The following is a 16,123-nucleotide window of genomic DNA, read 5'->3' as shown; positions in this document are numbered from 1 at the left end:
GGGGGAAGCCGTTGTTGGCTGCGCCGTCGTCGTCGTAGAACGCCATCAGGAGAGAGGAGTGAGAGTGGAGGGAGAGTGGAGCAGGGATGCGCATCGCGGCGAGCGGAGCGGCGTATATAGGCGCGGCTGGCGCCAGCGATTAATGCCGCGTGGAATGCGACGCGTCCGCGGCGAACTGACCGGCGGCAGCCTTTACTGCGCGCGGAAGACGATGCGTACGCGGAAGACGATGCGCGTGTCGCAGACCGGTCGGGGCCACCTCCGCGGCGAAGACGAAACGAAAGTGCGGGAGAGATTTCTCGGCGTTTCGCGCGCTTTCGCTTCGTCCGGAGTCCCCGAGCGCTCCCCCGGGGACCGGGGATGGCGTGAGCTCGCCGGATGGATGAAAGCCCAAATCCGGCGAAAAACGAGGAACCGGGAGCGCGGCTGGGCCATTTTTCGCCGTCCGGATGAAAAAATGGCACACCGGAGGCTTAGTCTTCTTATACCGAAATTCACTTTGTCTCCCGGGCGCACATGCTCGCCTTACTAAAAACATATTTTAAAATGTTAAAAAATTATGGAAACAATTCGCGTGTACATCTCTATTTTCTATGTGGGCAACTAAAGTTTCACGAGAAACACTTCAACTGCGAGTAATGCCACATAAGCAATTCTTTACAGAAAATATAAATAATTTTCTATTCTAATTATGTGGTCTTGTCCCCTTATCGTCTACTATGCCCTTCCATCCCTCCTCATCATGTGTCATGTGTCCTCTGCAATAGCGGAGCTACAAAGAAAAGGCTAGGCGGACCAAGCTAAAGATCGCTCTCTGCTTGAAAGGTAAAGGAATTCCGCTGGCAAGTCCAGTAAATAAAACAAAAACGCAAGGCCCCGGTATCAGTTTTGAGAAAAAAGAGCCAGCGAGGAAACGACTGCACGAAAGTGCAACGACTTGAGAGTTGAAACGAGCCTACTCTTTCCAAAGGAGATGCCATTTTCTCTACTTCCGAAACTATTTACTAGAAGAATTATTATTTTCATATAGAAATGACAAATAGTAACTTTTGTGCATAGGGGAGAGTACATTATCTATATCTATACCTAATAATAAAGGAGCTAAGGTTTCTGCCAGAATTTTCGTCAACGCTTTTTTTGGGACTGTTTTGCCCTCCCACCGAAATACATAATACAGCAAATGCCATGATACCGGTTGGTTTTCTCCTTTTTCTCTCTGCTTCGCATAGCCTCCGAACAGAGAACATGAGCAGCGCGCCTCCTGCCTCGGCTAGGCCTCCGTGCCAGCGCCTGAGCATGGTGCTGTGCTTGGAGCGAGGTGGATGCGGTAACAGGCGGCCGATGCCTGCGGTCTTGACCCGCGCCTGGCCAGGAGCGGGCTGCTGGTTGCGCGAGGCCACGATGTCCTCTCTGCAGGTGCTTGGCTTGGGGCGAGCTGATTTTTCTACAGCACAGCCAAGGACGACGGCAGCTTGGACGACTTCGGACTAATTGAATGAACCCCGCACGGCCTCACCACAAGCCACCTGAGAGGCCTTGCGACGGGAATTCACTGCCCGTTTCCTGCTCGCCGGTGCCGTGCTTCTTCCTCACGAAAATTGGGATCCACCCATTGGACCCATGCCTCTTGCAGTGGGGATTTGGGAAGAGGCGGGCTCGCGACGCGCTCGGGGCGGCACGTGGTGTGCGGGACGGTCGGAGGAGGGTAGGGTGGAGGCGCGCCTGCGCGAGGCAGTGGCGACGGAGGCAGAGCGGCGCGAAGTCCAGGCCAAGGTCTCAAGGATGACTTTGCAGCGAGGAACGGTGAAGAAACACTGCGCTTGTCGCTGGGTTCGTCCGTGTAGCCTTGGTTGGTAGGATCCGAACTGTCCGCTCACATCTGAGCCATGTGTATGCGATTGGTGGCCTGGTTCCCGCAAGCCACATAAGTGGGCTTCCAACAATCAGCAAGAAAACATGCAAATTAAATCTCGTTCTCAGAAAGTCCATCCCGTCCAAAATTACATGATACACTAGATATTTTGTTTCCAAATTAGTCCCACCTCGCTCAATTAAGCCAAGTCCAGCTGATTTATATACGAAAATTTTCTGAAATCAGCAAGTTGCCTCCGAGAAAAACAAGCTGCAGCCCATTATTTGGTCCAAGATGTGTAATTGTGAGGAATTAAGGAATTAACTTGCCCCCGCAGAGAGCAGCAACATGCCCTGACATAAGAAAAATAGTCATTCATAGGTAGGTCATGCCAAACTTCACAACGTATTCGTTAGCATGGTGCTTGATTGATCTTTGTGTGGAAGCTCTAAAAATGATGTTTGGGAAAGAGAAAAGGGCTAATATTTAAAAATTGAAAAGTTTTGTGATATTTTCACATTCTAAAAAAATATTGGACAAATTTTTTGGCAAAAATCTTAACTCCATTATTGTTAGGTATAGATTTTCAAAAAAAATACAAAACTGAAAAAGTACCTTTAGTACCCACAAAAATAAGTACTCCTATCTTGAATTTTCACCGGAAAATCTACCCACAAAAATAAGTACTCCTATCTTGAATTTTCACCGGAAAATCTAACAAGCGCTCGTGCGATGGAGGAGCCACCTAAGAAACGAGTCCGCTGCTTTACAAGTTGATGCAACGATGGCCTTACAAGCCCATCATCTTAGGATTAAATATGTTTTTCTGGAATAGGAGAAACCATGAGCAACTTACTCCTTGGTGGCACAGGAGACAAGTGTTTGATTCGTTGGAGTGCTTGAGTTTTGGCTTATCCCGGTGCAACGCACGGGCACTTTTGCTAGTCTATACCTAATAATAAATGGAGGATTGTTTCCTTGGTCCAACATTTTTTCAGACCGATTTACCCTCCCATTAAATCGCATAATACTTACAATGCCACCGTATGAACCGATTCTCTTCTTTTCCTTCCCACCCGGCCAAAATTCTGTCCACCCGAAATAGGATTCCTTGTTCCCCAACCGGCCGCCACCAGCCGCCAACCCTCGATCTCCGGCGAGCGTTGCCACCGACCTCCTCCTGCGGAAGGAATGGAACCACCCGGCGCCGATCTATTAGTTCGAGACCAGCTCCAGCTTGGGGAACGAAGCCATGGCGGGATTCACAACCATGGCACACAGCCTTAAAAGACCCAACCACCAGCGCTACTGCGCTAGCTTGGGAAGGGAGAAACGGCGGGCTTCGTCAGGATCAGCTCGGGTTCGATGTGACTGGCGGCGGAGGACCGGCGTGGACGTGCGTGCGCGCAAATCCAGGGAGACGATCAACTCCACGGGCGCGATGCAATGGAACCGGGATGACAAATCAGATGCGTTCGCGCATCTAGGACTGCCTCTGGTACTGCTGGAAGAACCTACGGGAAGAGAGCGTACAGAACCTGCCTCGTGTGGAGGAGCCGGTGGCGGCCGGCGAGGCTGCGCAGCGGGAGGCGGAAGAGAACCTATGTATGTCCGGATGCCTACTCCGCGTTCCAGTTCCCTTCTCATCCCCCAACCAGGACGCCCTGCGCATCACTCTCTGCCGCCCTGAACAGGACCTAAAGCGCCGCCGTCGCTCAGCAACGATTATAGCCCTTCCAAGATCAGCAACGATGTGTAGACTGAGGTACCTCCATTCATCTCTTGCTGGTCTATTTCTGAAATCCACGGGTATATGTTCTTAATAATGCTGTCTATCTTACATACACTCCTTCAGAGTTATCGAAGTTTAGAAATTTCAGAAAACTGAAAGTTTTATTACAATTAAATTGCGTTACACCATTGAATTGGAAGACCCATTGGAAAATATATGAGTTAAATTGGTCATTTGCTAATGGGCACACAAGCAACCAGAAGGACTGATTACGGCAAGGCCTCCGAGTGTTTTTAGTCAGCTTCCTACCAAAGAGCTAACCAATCAGGTGTTATTACTGTCTGGTTCTCAAGAAATATAACTCCTTGAACATTTTAGATCCTTTGTGGTCTTTGACATTTCTAAATTAAATTTCAGTTACATACAGACTTTAAGTATTATGTGGACTGGCTATTGTCTTGAATGCTAGACAGATCTCAATGATCTTTTTAAAAGCTGGGAAGAATTTTTATAGTAATTTGCAAGTTTTAGTGGTATTTCGGAAAGTGCACAAATTTGGTCTATGACATACGACATACCCCGGAGTACCAGACCCCAAGCAAATTAATAGTAGAGAAGATATAAAAGGTCCCTTAGGCCTTAGTTATACACATTGGTACAACATACATTTTTTCTCTTGCTAAATTTAATTCCGTTTGAGAATAAAATCGTCTCTCTTCAGATGTCGGCTTGTAGTCTTTGCAGTCCGCCACGCATGCACCTCCTTGGTTCGGACGAAGCCAAGCGAGCTCTGCTGGGAGCTTCATCGGCAAAATCTTATCTATATTTCGATAAACCATCGATAATTTTTTTAGGACAGAGGGAGTGCCATATAATCTATGTACCATGTTGCTACAGAACTTTTTTATTTTCTACTTTAATGTATATATATTTTAATTTTTCGCACCAACGCGCGGGCATTGTCCTATTTTTTTTTAAAATGTGGTGTCTACTTTTTGATCAAGTGTTGTATTTATGAAAAAAAAACAAAGAGAAATAAACATGGAAATAAACAACATAAATACAAAAAATATATATCTCAAGAGAACAGGACATGTGAAATCAAGTGCGGGCGCAGAATCGACGACGCTATCCTAGGAAAGCATCGAAGGTACGCTGCACGGCTAAGAAACGGTAGGCCAAGCCCATTCCTAGCAGGTCGGCGCCTCCCACAGGGCTCTAGGCTCGATCCATGGAGGGTGGCCGGGAGCACTCATGGCAGAAACGGGAGAAGTGTTGTGATCTCGACAAGAGGGATGAATACAGAGGCGGATGATGGTGCTTATCGTAGCGTAGACTTCACACCGTTGAAGAACCCCAAGAGAAAGGTATGATGAGCACAACATCAAGTTTTTCCTCAGTAAGAAAGCAAGGTTCAATCGACCAGTAGGAGAAAGGCGTGACTTCTGAAGGTGTTGCTAGCTGATTATTGGCAGGGCGCACTACCGGCTTCAGCAACAACGTGGAACCTGCACACAACACAACCAAAATACTTTGCCCCAACTTACAGTGAGGTTGTCAATCTCACCGGTTTTGTTGAACACAAAGGATTAAACTTATCGCGTGGAAAGAGATGTTTGCAGTGGAATTAAAGAGAACGATGCTTGTAGAAAGTAAACAGAATAAGATTGCAGTAGATGAATTTATCAGTGTAAAAGAAAGGACCGGGGTCCACAGTTCACTAGAGGTGTCTCTCCATAAAGATAAATAACATGTTGGGTGAACAAATTACAGCCGGACAATTGACAAAATAAAGACCATACATAACAAGATGATTAATATGAGATTTGTTTGGGCATTACAACATAATACATAGACCGTAATCCAATTGCGTCTATGACTAATAATCGACCTTCCGGTTATCGTCTGAACCCCTTCCAGTATTAAGTTGCAAGCAAAAGATTATCGCATTAAGCAATGTGTGTAAAGTAAATAATAGAATTACCCTTGGATAAAACATTGTTGTTTTCTCCCTAGCAGCAACATCACATCTATAATCTTAGAAGTTATTGTCACTCTTCCAAAAAATTAGAGGTATGAACCTACTATCGAGCATAAATATTTTCTCTTGGAGTCACAAGCATTTACTTGGCCAGAGCAACTAGTAACAATGGAGAGCATGCAAGATCACAAATAACATATGACAAATATATAGTCGATCTCAACATAGTATTCAATATTCATCGGATCCCAGGAAACACAACATGTAGCATTACATAAAGATGACCTTGATCATGATAGGCAGCTCACAAGATCTAAACATGAAGCACAAATTGAAGAAGACAACCATCTAGCTACTGCTATGGACCCATAGTCCAGGGATGAACTACTCCCGCATCATTTCGGAGGTGAGCATGGCGATGTAGAGGCCTCCAGTGATGATCTCCCCCTCCGGCAAGGTGCCGGGAAGAGCTTCAGAACCCTCCTGAGCTAGGGTCTGCGACAGCGGCCGCGACGGTACTTTTCGTGGATGGAGGCTCGGGTGTTTAGGTTTTTTCCGAGATCGTGAATAAATAGGCGGAAGGGCAAGGTCGGTACAGGCCAGGGGGGCCACACCATGCCATGGCACGGCCAGGCCTGGGCTCGCGCCATGGGGTGGTCTGGTCTCCCTGTGGCCTTTCTTCATCTCCCCCCTGGACTCTGTCTTCGTTACAGTAAAATATTGACTTCGGCTTTTTTTTTGTCCAATTCCGAGAATATTTCTTGTACAACTTTTCTGAAATACAACTGTGACATCTTGTTAATAGGATAGTGCCAGAAAATGTATAAAAGTGCAACCAAGTGTAAACAAAACATATATAAATTGATGTAAAACAAGCATGGAGCATAAAAAATTATAAATACGTTTTGCGACGTATCAACGAACAACGAGGGATCTTCTCGGTGGCGTGGCAGAGGAGGCTCAAATCTATGGCGGGAGTTGGCGGCGGAGCGGAGTATTTCAAGTGTGCTTGTTGAAATTCCAGGAGATGTCTTTTTAATAGTGATGCCGGAAGCTGCAAATATGGCCCCGTGAACCGAGTATATGGTGTTCGTGGAGGAATTGGCGAAAACCTACAAAATAAATCAGGTGGCAAATTATACGGTATCTGCGCTGTATATTTTTTTGCCCGAAACCGCAAAAGACATGTATTATATGGTTTCCGTATTTTTGCAGTATCTCTAAAATATAACACCTGCTATGGGACCGTAAGATCGTAAGAAATAATATTTTAAGGCATATTTCGGCACCAGTCAATGCTCCATGTAGACAGTTCACACCTAGGTAAGACCTACACTGAACTTATGAGTCTATGCACCTCAAATTTTACTTATCTTATGGTTACGAGTTTTCACCTTAAATAGCACCATTTTTCAGAAGAATGACTTAGAAAAAACTAAATAATTCTCTATCGCCTACTATCCCCTTCCCTCCTCCTTGCATGTCCTCTGCATGCCATGCCCTAGTGTCCGACCTGATGCTCAACGAGGTGGTGCAGCTCAACGGCTCGGAGGTCGGAAGTTCGAACTCATGCATTCAAGTAATGAGCTACTATCTCCTTCCATCCCTCCTCCACCGCATGTCCTCTACATGTGCCATGCCCTAGTCCAACGATTTCACTCGTTCTATTGCGCCTTGGGGATAATGGGTCGATGATTTCTGTGCACTTCAACTTTGTCATGGTCAGTGTCTTTGTTTCCTCCGCTTCTTGCTCGTCCTTGTCCATCGGCGCAAATAAAATTGGTGATTACCGCGACGCCATTGAAGTAATCGAAGGCAGGGTTGATGTTGTTTGTCGCTGTCGTGTTCGTTGTCGGAAGCTCGCTGGCCTAATCGTTGCAGCTCAATGACCATTCAGCAATCAGCGAGGTGCTTAGACACAACTTAGCTGGTGGCGGCGGTGCCGTTAGTCACAGTCCTGGAGCATCAACAACACGATCATAAGGGCGGCAACACAGTTACCGTTGGACTCGGCCATTGAGTAATTTGCTTAGGTTAGTAATGCAGATTAGAGGCGAGAAATCATCTTTGCATGCACGCAGGCAAACGTCATGCGCGGCACTAAAATTCATCTTTGTTGCCAACCAAATACGAACATTCTGTTTCTCCCTTGGAGCCGGAAAATGAATTGTTAGCAACCAATATATATGCACAACACAGTTTTAGAGTTGGCTCAGTTGAACATGGCTTTAGGGAGAATATCTCTCCAGGTATAGGAAAACACTGCTAGCAACCAATCACGTCCACAAGGCACGTACTCTTTGGTAAAATAGAGCCTGGGTGGCATCAGTCAACGCGCCACCTAGACAATTCACACCTCTAATATTCACAATTAGAACCTATATGCGCATTTTTAAGGAACTGTGGTCCAGAGGACAGCCTGACACCTATGAAGGTTTCAAGGATTGCCTGTACATTTTACTTTATACGCCTCTTGACTTATCTTTTGGTTACGAGTTTTCACCATATATTGCACCTATCTTCAGAAAAGAAAAGAAAAGACTTAGAATTTGTGTCTCATTCCAATGGTGAAGCATAACTCATCTCGACAAAGACAAAGACATAGGCGTCTGTCGATCTGTAATTTATGACTAGAATGAATTCAAGAAGGAAAAATACTAAGCAATGAAGAATCATTGTATATGTAGGTATGTATGTATATATGGACTTCATCTTCATGCCAAGAAAGTTTCCATATCATTGGTTGGCTCCAAGCCCATCATTGTTGTGGCGGAGCGATCTTGAGGTCGAGCCCGACGTTGAACCCGTTGTAGGCGATCGGCGCGAACATCCACATATCGTCCGAGCTCAAAAGCTGTACACAAAGAGAAACGGTCAGGGTCAATTAGTTCAAAAACATCGGTGCAGTTTTCTTTCTGATGACCAATAATCACTCAATGTGCATACAACATTAATATCTCTTCTGAATTCGCAAACAAAAAAAATACTACTACCTCTACATAAAGATGTTTGGAGTTTTTAAAAATTTAGATGTATGGACCTAATATTTTTTTATGTATAGATACATCCGAAGATAAAAAAAATAGATGTATCTTTTTATGAATGGAGGGAGTAGTAATCTTCTAAATAAAAAAATAGAACACGATTGGAATTTTGCAAGAACCAGACCTTGATTTGGAGCTGCATGAATTTGATGTAGTGAACTGCTTCTTCCAGCATCGTGCTAATGTCTACCTGAAAACCACGTCTCAGCATGCATCAGAACATCATCATGATCCAGATGTTTCTTCCTATTATCATAACATTTGTTATAGTTGGAGTTGGAATGATTAAAATTTCAAATATATCGATCATTACCTTGGTTCCATTCGGGACAAGATTCTGCAGCACCTTCAGCCGCTCATTGATCTTCTCTCTACGTTTCTGTTCACAACAAGACGAGTATTTTTCAGGTTAGTATTCAGAGTTTCAGACTTGGTCACGACGCTGTGATTGCATTGGTCGTCTATTATTATTTCAGATTAGTATTGAGAGTAATTAGCTTACCCTGGCGTAGAGGCTTTGCGGGTCGGTGGCGGCGCCACGCCCGGCCCTGGCCTTGGCGCCAGCGCCGTGCGACGACGACTTCTTCTTGGACGCCGAGCTCATGTTGCTGCACGAGGTCATCTCCAGCGACTCGTCGTCGTCGTCGTCGGAGAGGTAGTTGCTGGAGCTCTGCACGTTGTTGCCGCCATTGCTCTCTTCCTGCTGCGCGCCTCGGCTGCACGCGCCCTTGGAAGCCCTCTTGGGTGGCACACTGCTCTTGCCCTTCCTCTGCACCTGCATCGGTCGATCGCACATAGACAATCGTCGTCAGGCACACACCCTGGTAGGTATCTTGAGCCGTTGATCACGATGGAGCGAGTTCACTTCTTCCTTGCACTTACCGGCGGCGTTGTCGCGGAGGCGGAGCGCGGTTTCTTCTTGGGAGCAGTGCCCGTGCTGCTCTCACCGTTCTGGTCGCCCAACTTCCTCCTGCAGGCGGACGTGTTTCCGTCCTGGTCATCAAACTGAAGATTGAGATCAACCATGAATGCAGCCGGATCGGTGATCTGCTCTTCGGGCGCCACGAAGAACTCGCCCACCATGGCGCCGCCGTCGTAGTAGCCGCCGTGATTGTGGTAACCTGCGCCAGCCGAGGCCGAGGTGCCTTCCTGCATCTGCATGTAGTACGGCGCCGAAGTGTAGTACTGGTCAGCCTCGTGGGCGGGCCAGTACATGGACGACAACGGCGCCGCCGCTGCCGGTTGCTTCTGCTGCTGCTGCTCGTTGCCGAAGAACTGCACACCCAGCAGCCGCGCCATGGCCTCCGAGTCCTCCACGGCCACCGACGGATCGAACGAGTGCCAGCTCGCCTCCGAGGACTCCATGGATCGAAGTTCTTGCACTAGACGTAGTTTTATGCTGGTCGATCGATGGCTGGCTAAGAGTATCTTGTAGATGCCAATGCGTGTGGCGGTATTTATACAGTAGTAGGAATGTAGGACTACTGCTGATCTAGGAGGGTGGCAAACGGAATGTTCTGCGTACATGTCTGACCATTGTGCTTTCAACATCAAGGCTTTGCTGCCATTGTTTAACACGAACCATCAATTCTTGGAAAAAATCGTTAATTCCAGTTGGAGATGCCGAGACAGCTATCGAAGACCGCTGAATTTCGGGCAACCGCGGAATAGAAAACCCGAGGCGCGAAATACAGAAAAATAAAGATCGTCTGTGGGAGCGATTGAAAGGGTGCAATCAGTGTGCCTGATGAGTGCAGATGATCATAATAGTATTAATATTTGGAGTAAACAATTAGGATGATGATTAGGTGAGCATAGCTAGTTGAGTAATGTACAGGGGTGGTCTCATCTGAGTGATTTGAATTGGATGACGAAACGAGAAACACGGATGGTAGGACTGTAGTTAGGACTTGGGAATAAAGAAAAAAAAAAGACAAATTGATCGATCCATGGTTGTGCAGGAGGAGATGGCAAGATCGTGGGGAAGAGTTCCTTGACATTATAATCTCATGGGCAATATTTTTCTTGTCGTTGCTTTCAAATCATTGATTCTGATCTTTGCCTGCTCTTGCAGAACTTCATTACTAACATTTTTTCTGTGTTTTAGTTTCTTGGCTAAAGTTATAGGGAAGAGACAATAAGTGGATAAGCGCGCTGCTCGTTAGTATTCGTTCTTGGTAGAAGATTTCGATTAGTTTGGTTCCCTCCGTGTGTTTTTGCCTGTCTGTTTCTATTTCCTTGTTCCTTTATATTATCTGCTCTCTACAGCAAAGCAATTGCAATATAGTAGCTTTGGAGACTGGACCACCGGGTCACTGCTTCGACCAAAAACATTACACTGTAACTTCTTATGAACATTTTTTCTCGCTTTGCATGTTTACTTGCACTAATTTGGAAAGTGCAATATGTATATAGTGGACTATGTTGAGTTTGTGTCGAATATTACTTACCCGTCGAGTTACGTTTGGACTTGGTGTTAACCAGTGTTGATTGGACACATATAGTGTCCTAGTCGAACAAGTGTAGCATTGATCTCCTATATAATGTGGTGGATACACACGATGTAACACATGACAACTAGATAGTGACTTGCACACAAGGGAACCATAGTCTAGACGCCCAGTGTTACAGTATCAATGAGAGGAGAGCACCCATAGTCATGCCCCAATGACTAAGAGAGTTCGCCAAACCTCGTCAACATATCACGGCATTTTCATTTGGTTATTTTTTCTTGGTCCTCAGTAGATTGGTCATGTGCCTCCAATGATAAAAAGTTGTATTAGAGCGATGTTTGAAGGTTTCTGATGTTTGATCTAGAGGAGGAGGATCACAGACACAGGTTTACTGGACCTAGGAATTGTGTAACAATTGGTATCAGAGCCAAGGTGCCCTACCACAAATCATGTTGTACTCATGGCAGCCAGTCATTGTTGGTGGTCTCGAACACTAATGTTAAATAGAACGATGGTGATTGATGTATAACGGAGGATTTGCCGGGTTTAATACCACATCGGTTGTGAGAGAAGACTAAGAGTATTGTTACTCAATCTCGGGCCCACCAAACTAGTGTCTCCAACTCACATGCAACATGAGCCTGCTACATGAGCGTCTCGTCTCACCAACCAACCCTAACAGGAGAGCAACACATCCTTAGAATAGGCGTTGGACCCTCTCCCCCCGAAAGACAATGAAGTTGTGATGTATGGTGGATGGTTACCATGGAATTGTAGAGTTCGATGCAAGTAGAAACTCCTGATAATAGAAAATGTGGGTGAAATACTGTTGGTTTAATGGAATGACCGTGTAGCTTGGTGCCAAGTAAATCAGGATATATAGCAATGGAAGACAACCGAAGCCCGATATACAAAAAAGTTTGATGGTCGGACGAATCCGATACACGGAGAATCTTTGCATTGTGGAGTTTGTTGAGTTTGTGTCAAGTATTTTATACCACCCGGTTTACGTTTGAACTTGGTTCTAGACCTAAGGTGGATAGGATATGAGTAGTGTTGGAGTTGGACACTTGTAGTCTTGCCCTCCTATATAATGTTGTGGGTACAACATATTGCAGCACACAATGACTTGATATCAGCCGGCTTGCCAGGGCAGCCAATGGCGCCATGTGCTGGCGCACGGGCGGTCAATGTTGTAGTATCAAGGGGAGAGAGCATGTAGTCATGCCGCGGGAGTAGGCAAGTTCACCGAACCCCGTTAACAAATCCCGGTATCATGTCGTGATTTCTTTGTCCTCCGTAGATCAATTGAGTGCCTGCAATGAGGACATGTGGTATCCAAGCGCCGAAACAGAGACACGTAAACACAATATCAGTGCATAGGAGTGCAAAGGCTGCGACATTGGGAACTAGATGAGCGAGCAAGGTCCCTCTCCTAAAGGCTAGATATGTCTTGGGTGGAAATCATGTTCACTAGTGAGGTGGGGTTACTGGCTCAGTCAACGCCCCCCCCCCCTAGAAGGGTGATGACCCACAAGTATAGGGGATCGCAACAGTCTTCGAGGGAAGTAAAATCCAATTTATTGATTCGACACAAGGGGAGCCAAAGAATATTTGTAACCCTTAACAGCGGAGTTGTCAATTCAGCTGCACCTGGAAACAGACTTGCTCGCAAGAGTTTATCAGTAGCAACAGTTTTATAGCAGTAGCAGTAGTGAAATATCAGCAACAGTGTAACAAAGACAACAGTAGTAATTATAGTAAACAACATGATTAAAATACTGTAGGCACGGGGATGGATGAACGGGCGCTGCATGGATGAGAGAGACTCATGTAACAATCAAGGTAGGGCATTTGCAGATAGTAATAAAACGGTATCCAAGTACTAAACAATCCATAGGCATGTGTTCCATATTTAGTCGTACGTGCTCGCAATGAGAAACTTGCACAACATCTTTTGTCCTACCAGCCGGTGGCAGCCGGGCCTCTAGGGAATCTACTGGAAATTAAGGTACTCCTTTTAATAGAGCACCGGAGCAAAGCATTAACACTCCGTGAACATATGTGATCCTCACATCACCGCCTTCCCCTCCGGTTGTCCCAATTTCCGTCACTTTGGGGCCTCGGGTTCCGGACAGCGACATGTGTATACAACTTGCAGGTAAGATCATAAAACAATGAATATCATCATGAAACAATAACATGTTCAGATCTGAGATCATGGCACTCGGGCCCTAGTGACAAGCATTAAGCATAACAAGTTGCAACAATATCATCAAAGTACCAATTACGGACACTAGGCACTATGCCCTAACAATCTTATGCTATTACATGACCAATCTCATCCAATCCCTACCACCCCCTTCAGCCTACAGCGGGGGAATTACTCACACATGGATGGGGGAAACATGGCTGGTCGATGGAGAGGCGTCGGTGGTAATGATGGCGATGATCTCCTCCAATTCCCCGTCCCGGCGGAGTGCCAGAACGGAGTTTCTGGTCCCGAGACGGAGTTTCGCGGTGGCGGCGGTGTTCTGGATGTCTTCTGGCGATTTCATCTAACCCCCGTGCATTTTTAGGTCGAAGCCTTTAAGTAGTCGAAGGGGAGGCACCTGGGGCTGCCCGAGGCGCCGCCACCATAGGGCGGCGCGGCCCAGGAGCCCACCGCGCCGCCTGGTGGGGTGGCCGCCTCGTGGCCCCCCTCCTTCTGATCTTCTGGCTCCGTCCCTCTTCTATAAAAATAGGCCCATTGGAATTAATCCCGGGGATTTTCCTGAAAGTTGAGTTTCTGCACAAAAACGAGACACCAGGACAATTCTGCTGAAAACAGCGTTAGTCCGTGTTAGTTGTATCCAAAATACACAAATTAGAGGCAAAACAATAGCAAAAGTGTTCGGGAAAGTAGATACGTTTTGTACGTATCAACTCCCCCCCCCCCAAACTTAGCTTATTGCTTGTCCTCAAGCAATTCAGTTAACAACTGAGTGCGATAAAAGAACTTTCACGAACACATTTGTTCATATGATGTAAATATTCTCATGATATGGACAAGTACTTAGGCAATTCATAATAAGATACATGCAAATAAAGTCATCTAATAGTTATGTCAATCATGGACAAGGTACCAACAAATTAATAATAAGCATCATGAATCATGTCTATCAGCAGGATTGCAATGTTCATAGAAGGATATGATAAAGTGGTATCTCGCTTGCCCGTATTTGTACAGCAAAACATAAATGCTCGGGCACCTTTGAAGTTCATGGAAAGACTAGAAGTAGAGATTGTCAAAGATAAAAGCATCAAAGTTATACCACAGTTAATCACATTTTGGGACAAGCATATTATACTAAGAATGACAGCTGTGCTCTCAAGAGAGTGATCAAAGAAAGGATAAAGAAAGGATGGTGACTCAATATAAAAGTAAAAGATTGACCCTTCGCAGAGGAAAGCAGGGATTAACATGCGCTAGAGATTTTCATTTTTTAAAACAGGAGTAAAATTATTTTGAGAGGTGTTTGATGTTGTCAACGAATGGTAGTGGGCACTCTAACTACCTCGTCAACCAGACTTTCAAGAGCGGCTCCCATGAAGGACGTTATCTTCACCAGCAAGGTAAATCATCCCTCTTCTCTTTTGTTTACACACGTATTTTAGTTTTATTATGGGTGACACTCCCCCCAACCTTTGCTTACACAAGCCATGGCTAACCGAATCCTCGGGTGCCTTCCAACAATCTCATACCATGGAGGAGTGTCTATTTGCAAAATTAAGTTGCTTACTGATGAATCAGGGCAAAACATGTGAAGAGAATTATTAATGAAAGTTAATTAATTGGGGCTGGGAACCCCGTTGCCAGCTCTTTTTGCAAAATTATTGGATAAGTGGATGTGCCACTAGTCCATTATGAAAGTCTGTCAAGAGTAAATGACAAGGTTGAAAGATAAACACCACATACTTTCTCATGAGCTATAAAACATAAACACAAATTGAGAAGCATTTTGAAGGTTTAAAGGTAGCGCATGAGAATTTACTTGGAATGGTTTGAAATTCCATGCATAGGTATTTATGGTGGACACTTCGAAATAACTTGGTTTTCAGGGGTTTGGAAGCACGAGCAGCTTTCCCGCTCAGTACAAGTGAAGGCTAGCAATAGACTGGGGAGCGACAATCAAGAGAGCAGTAACTGTCATAATCATGCTTGCGGCAAAATAAATTAACAGAGGCATAAAAGTGATACAAGAACTCTGAGGCAAAGTAAATCGTCGAGGCTTAATTGACTTTTGTTCAGTCATATGCATGCGTGAGCATGTGCCAAGTCGATTCAAGTAAATTATTCAGAGGAGGATACCACAATGTCATACCTATTTATGAATAAAACAATGCAAGCAAACATCTATGCCATGCTACTCATATTAATAAACTGGAGCTAAATATGAGAGATCATGAACTACTAGACTTTCTTAAATGACATATACCTCACATGAACCAACTAAGCATGCTCACATGGATGATTATATGTACAAAAATGAAAACAAATAGAGTTCATACCAGCCTCTCACCACAGTCGAATTGTCGTAGATCGTCATTATTGCCTTTCACTTGTGTAGCTTGAATATTATGGAATGAAAACCAAGCTCCAGCCACCGAAGACCGCTGAACTCCATAATGAACTTTACAAAACCAAAGAAGAACAACCAATATTTTTGGTGTTTTTGAATTGGAAACAAGAACAAAAGGAAACAAGCAAACAAAGCAAAATCTTTTTGGATTTTCTTATAGCAAACCAACGATAGAAAATAAAGCGAAATAAGAGCAAGAAACCAATATAAACAAATGGTGAAGAGAAACAACAGAAATATTTTTGGTCTTTTTGTGTTTTAGGAAAGAAATAATGCAAAAACAAGAAAATGAAAACTAGAAGAGTCAAATAAACACAAAGCAGCAGAAATTCGTCAAACTTGACAGCAGTACAGTAATCGATTTTTAAGAAATTCTTCCGCTGCTCAGATCGAAAAGTGTTCAACTAATGAAAGTTAGATAACAACCTGGGGAACATGC

General features: G+C 45.0%; 1 protein-coding gene and 1 long non-coding RNA gene across 2 annotated transcripts; one reads left to right on the top strand and one right to left on the bottom strand.

Moving 5' to 3' along the window:
- Nucleotides 1–2,882: 2,882 nt before the first annotated feature.
- LOC127296613 (uncharacterized) lies at nt 2,883–4,551 on the top strand. Its single transcript, XR_007848582.2, has 2 exons — nt 2,883–3,617; nt 4,306–4,551. It is a non-coding gene; the product is annotated as an uncharacterized lncRNA (long non-coding RNA).
- Nucleotides 4,552–8,323: 3,772 nt separating this feature from the next.
- LOC127349124 (uncharacterized) lies at nt 8,324–9,974 on the bottom strand. Its single transcript, XM_051374905.2, has 5 exons — nt 9,492–9,974; nt 9,112–9,384; nt 8,923–8,988; nt 8,734–8,799; nt 8,324–8,419 (listed from the first exon to the last, which is right to left on the bottom strand). The coding sequence occupies exons 1-5, from the start codon at nt 9,972–9,974 to the stop codon at nt 8,324–8,326; spliced, it is 984 nt and encodes a 327-aa protein (XP_051230865.2).
- Between the last annotated feature and the right edge of the window lie 6,149 nt (nt 9,975–16,123).

The sequence above is a fragment of the Lolium perenne genome, chromosome 4 (assembly GCF_019359855.2).
Source record: "Lolium perenne isolate Kyuss_39 chromosome 4, Kyuss_2.0, whole genome shotgun sequence".
Classification (NCBI taxonomy): domain Eukaryota; kingdom Viridiplantae; phylum Streptophyta; class Magnoliopsida; order Poales; family Poaceae; genus Lolium; species Lolium perenne.
This window is presented reverse-complemented; position numbering and strand designations above follow the sequence as displayed.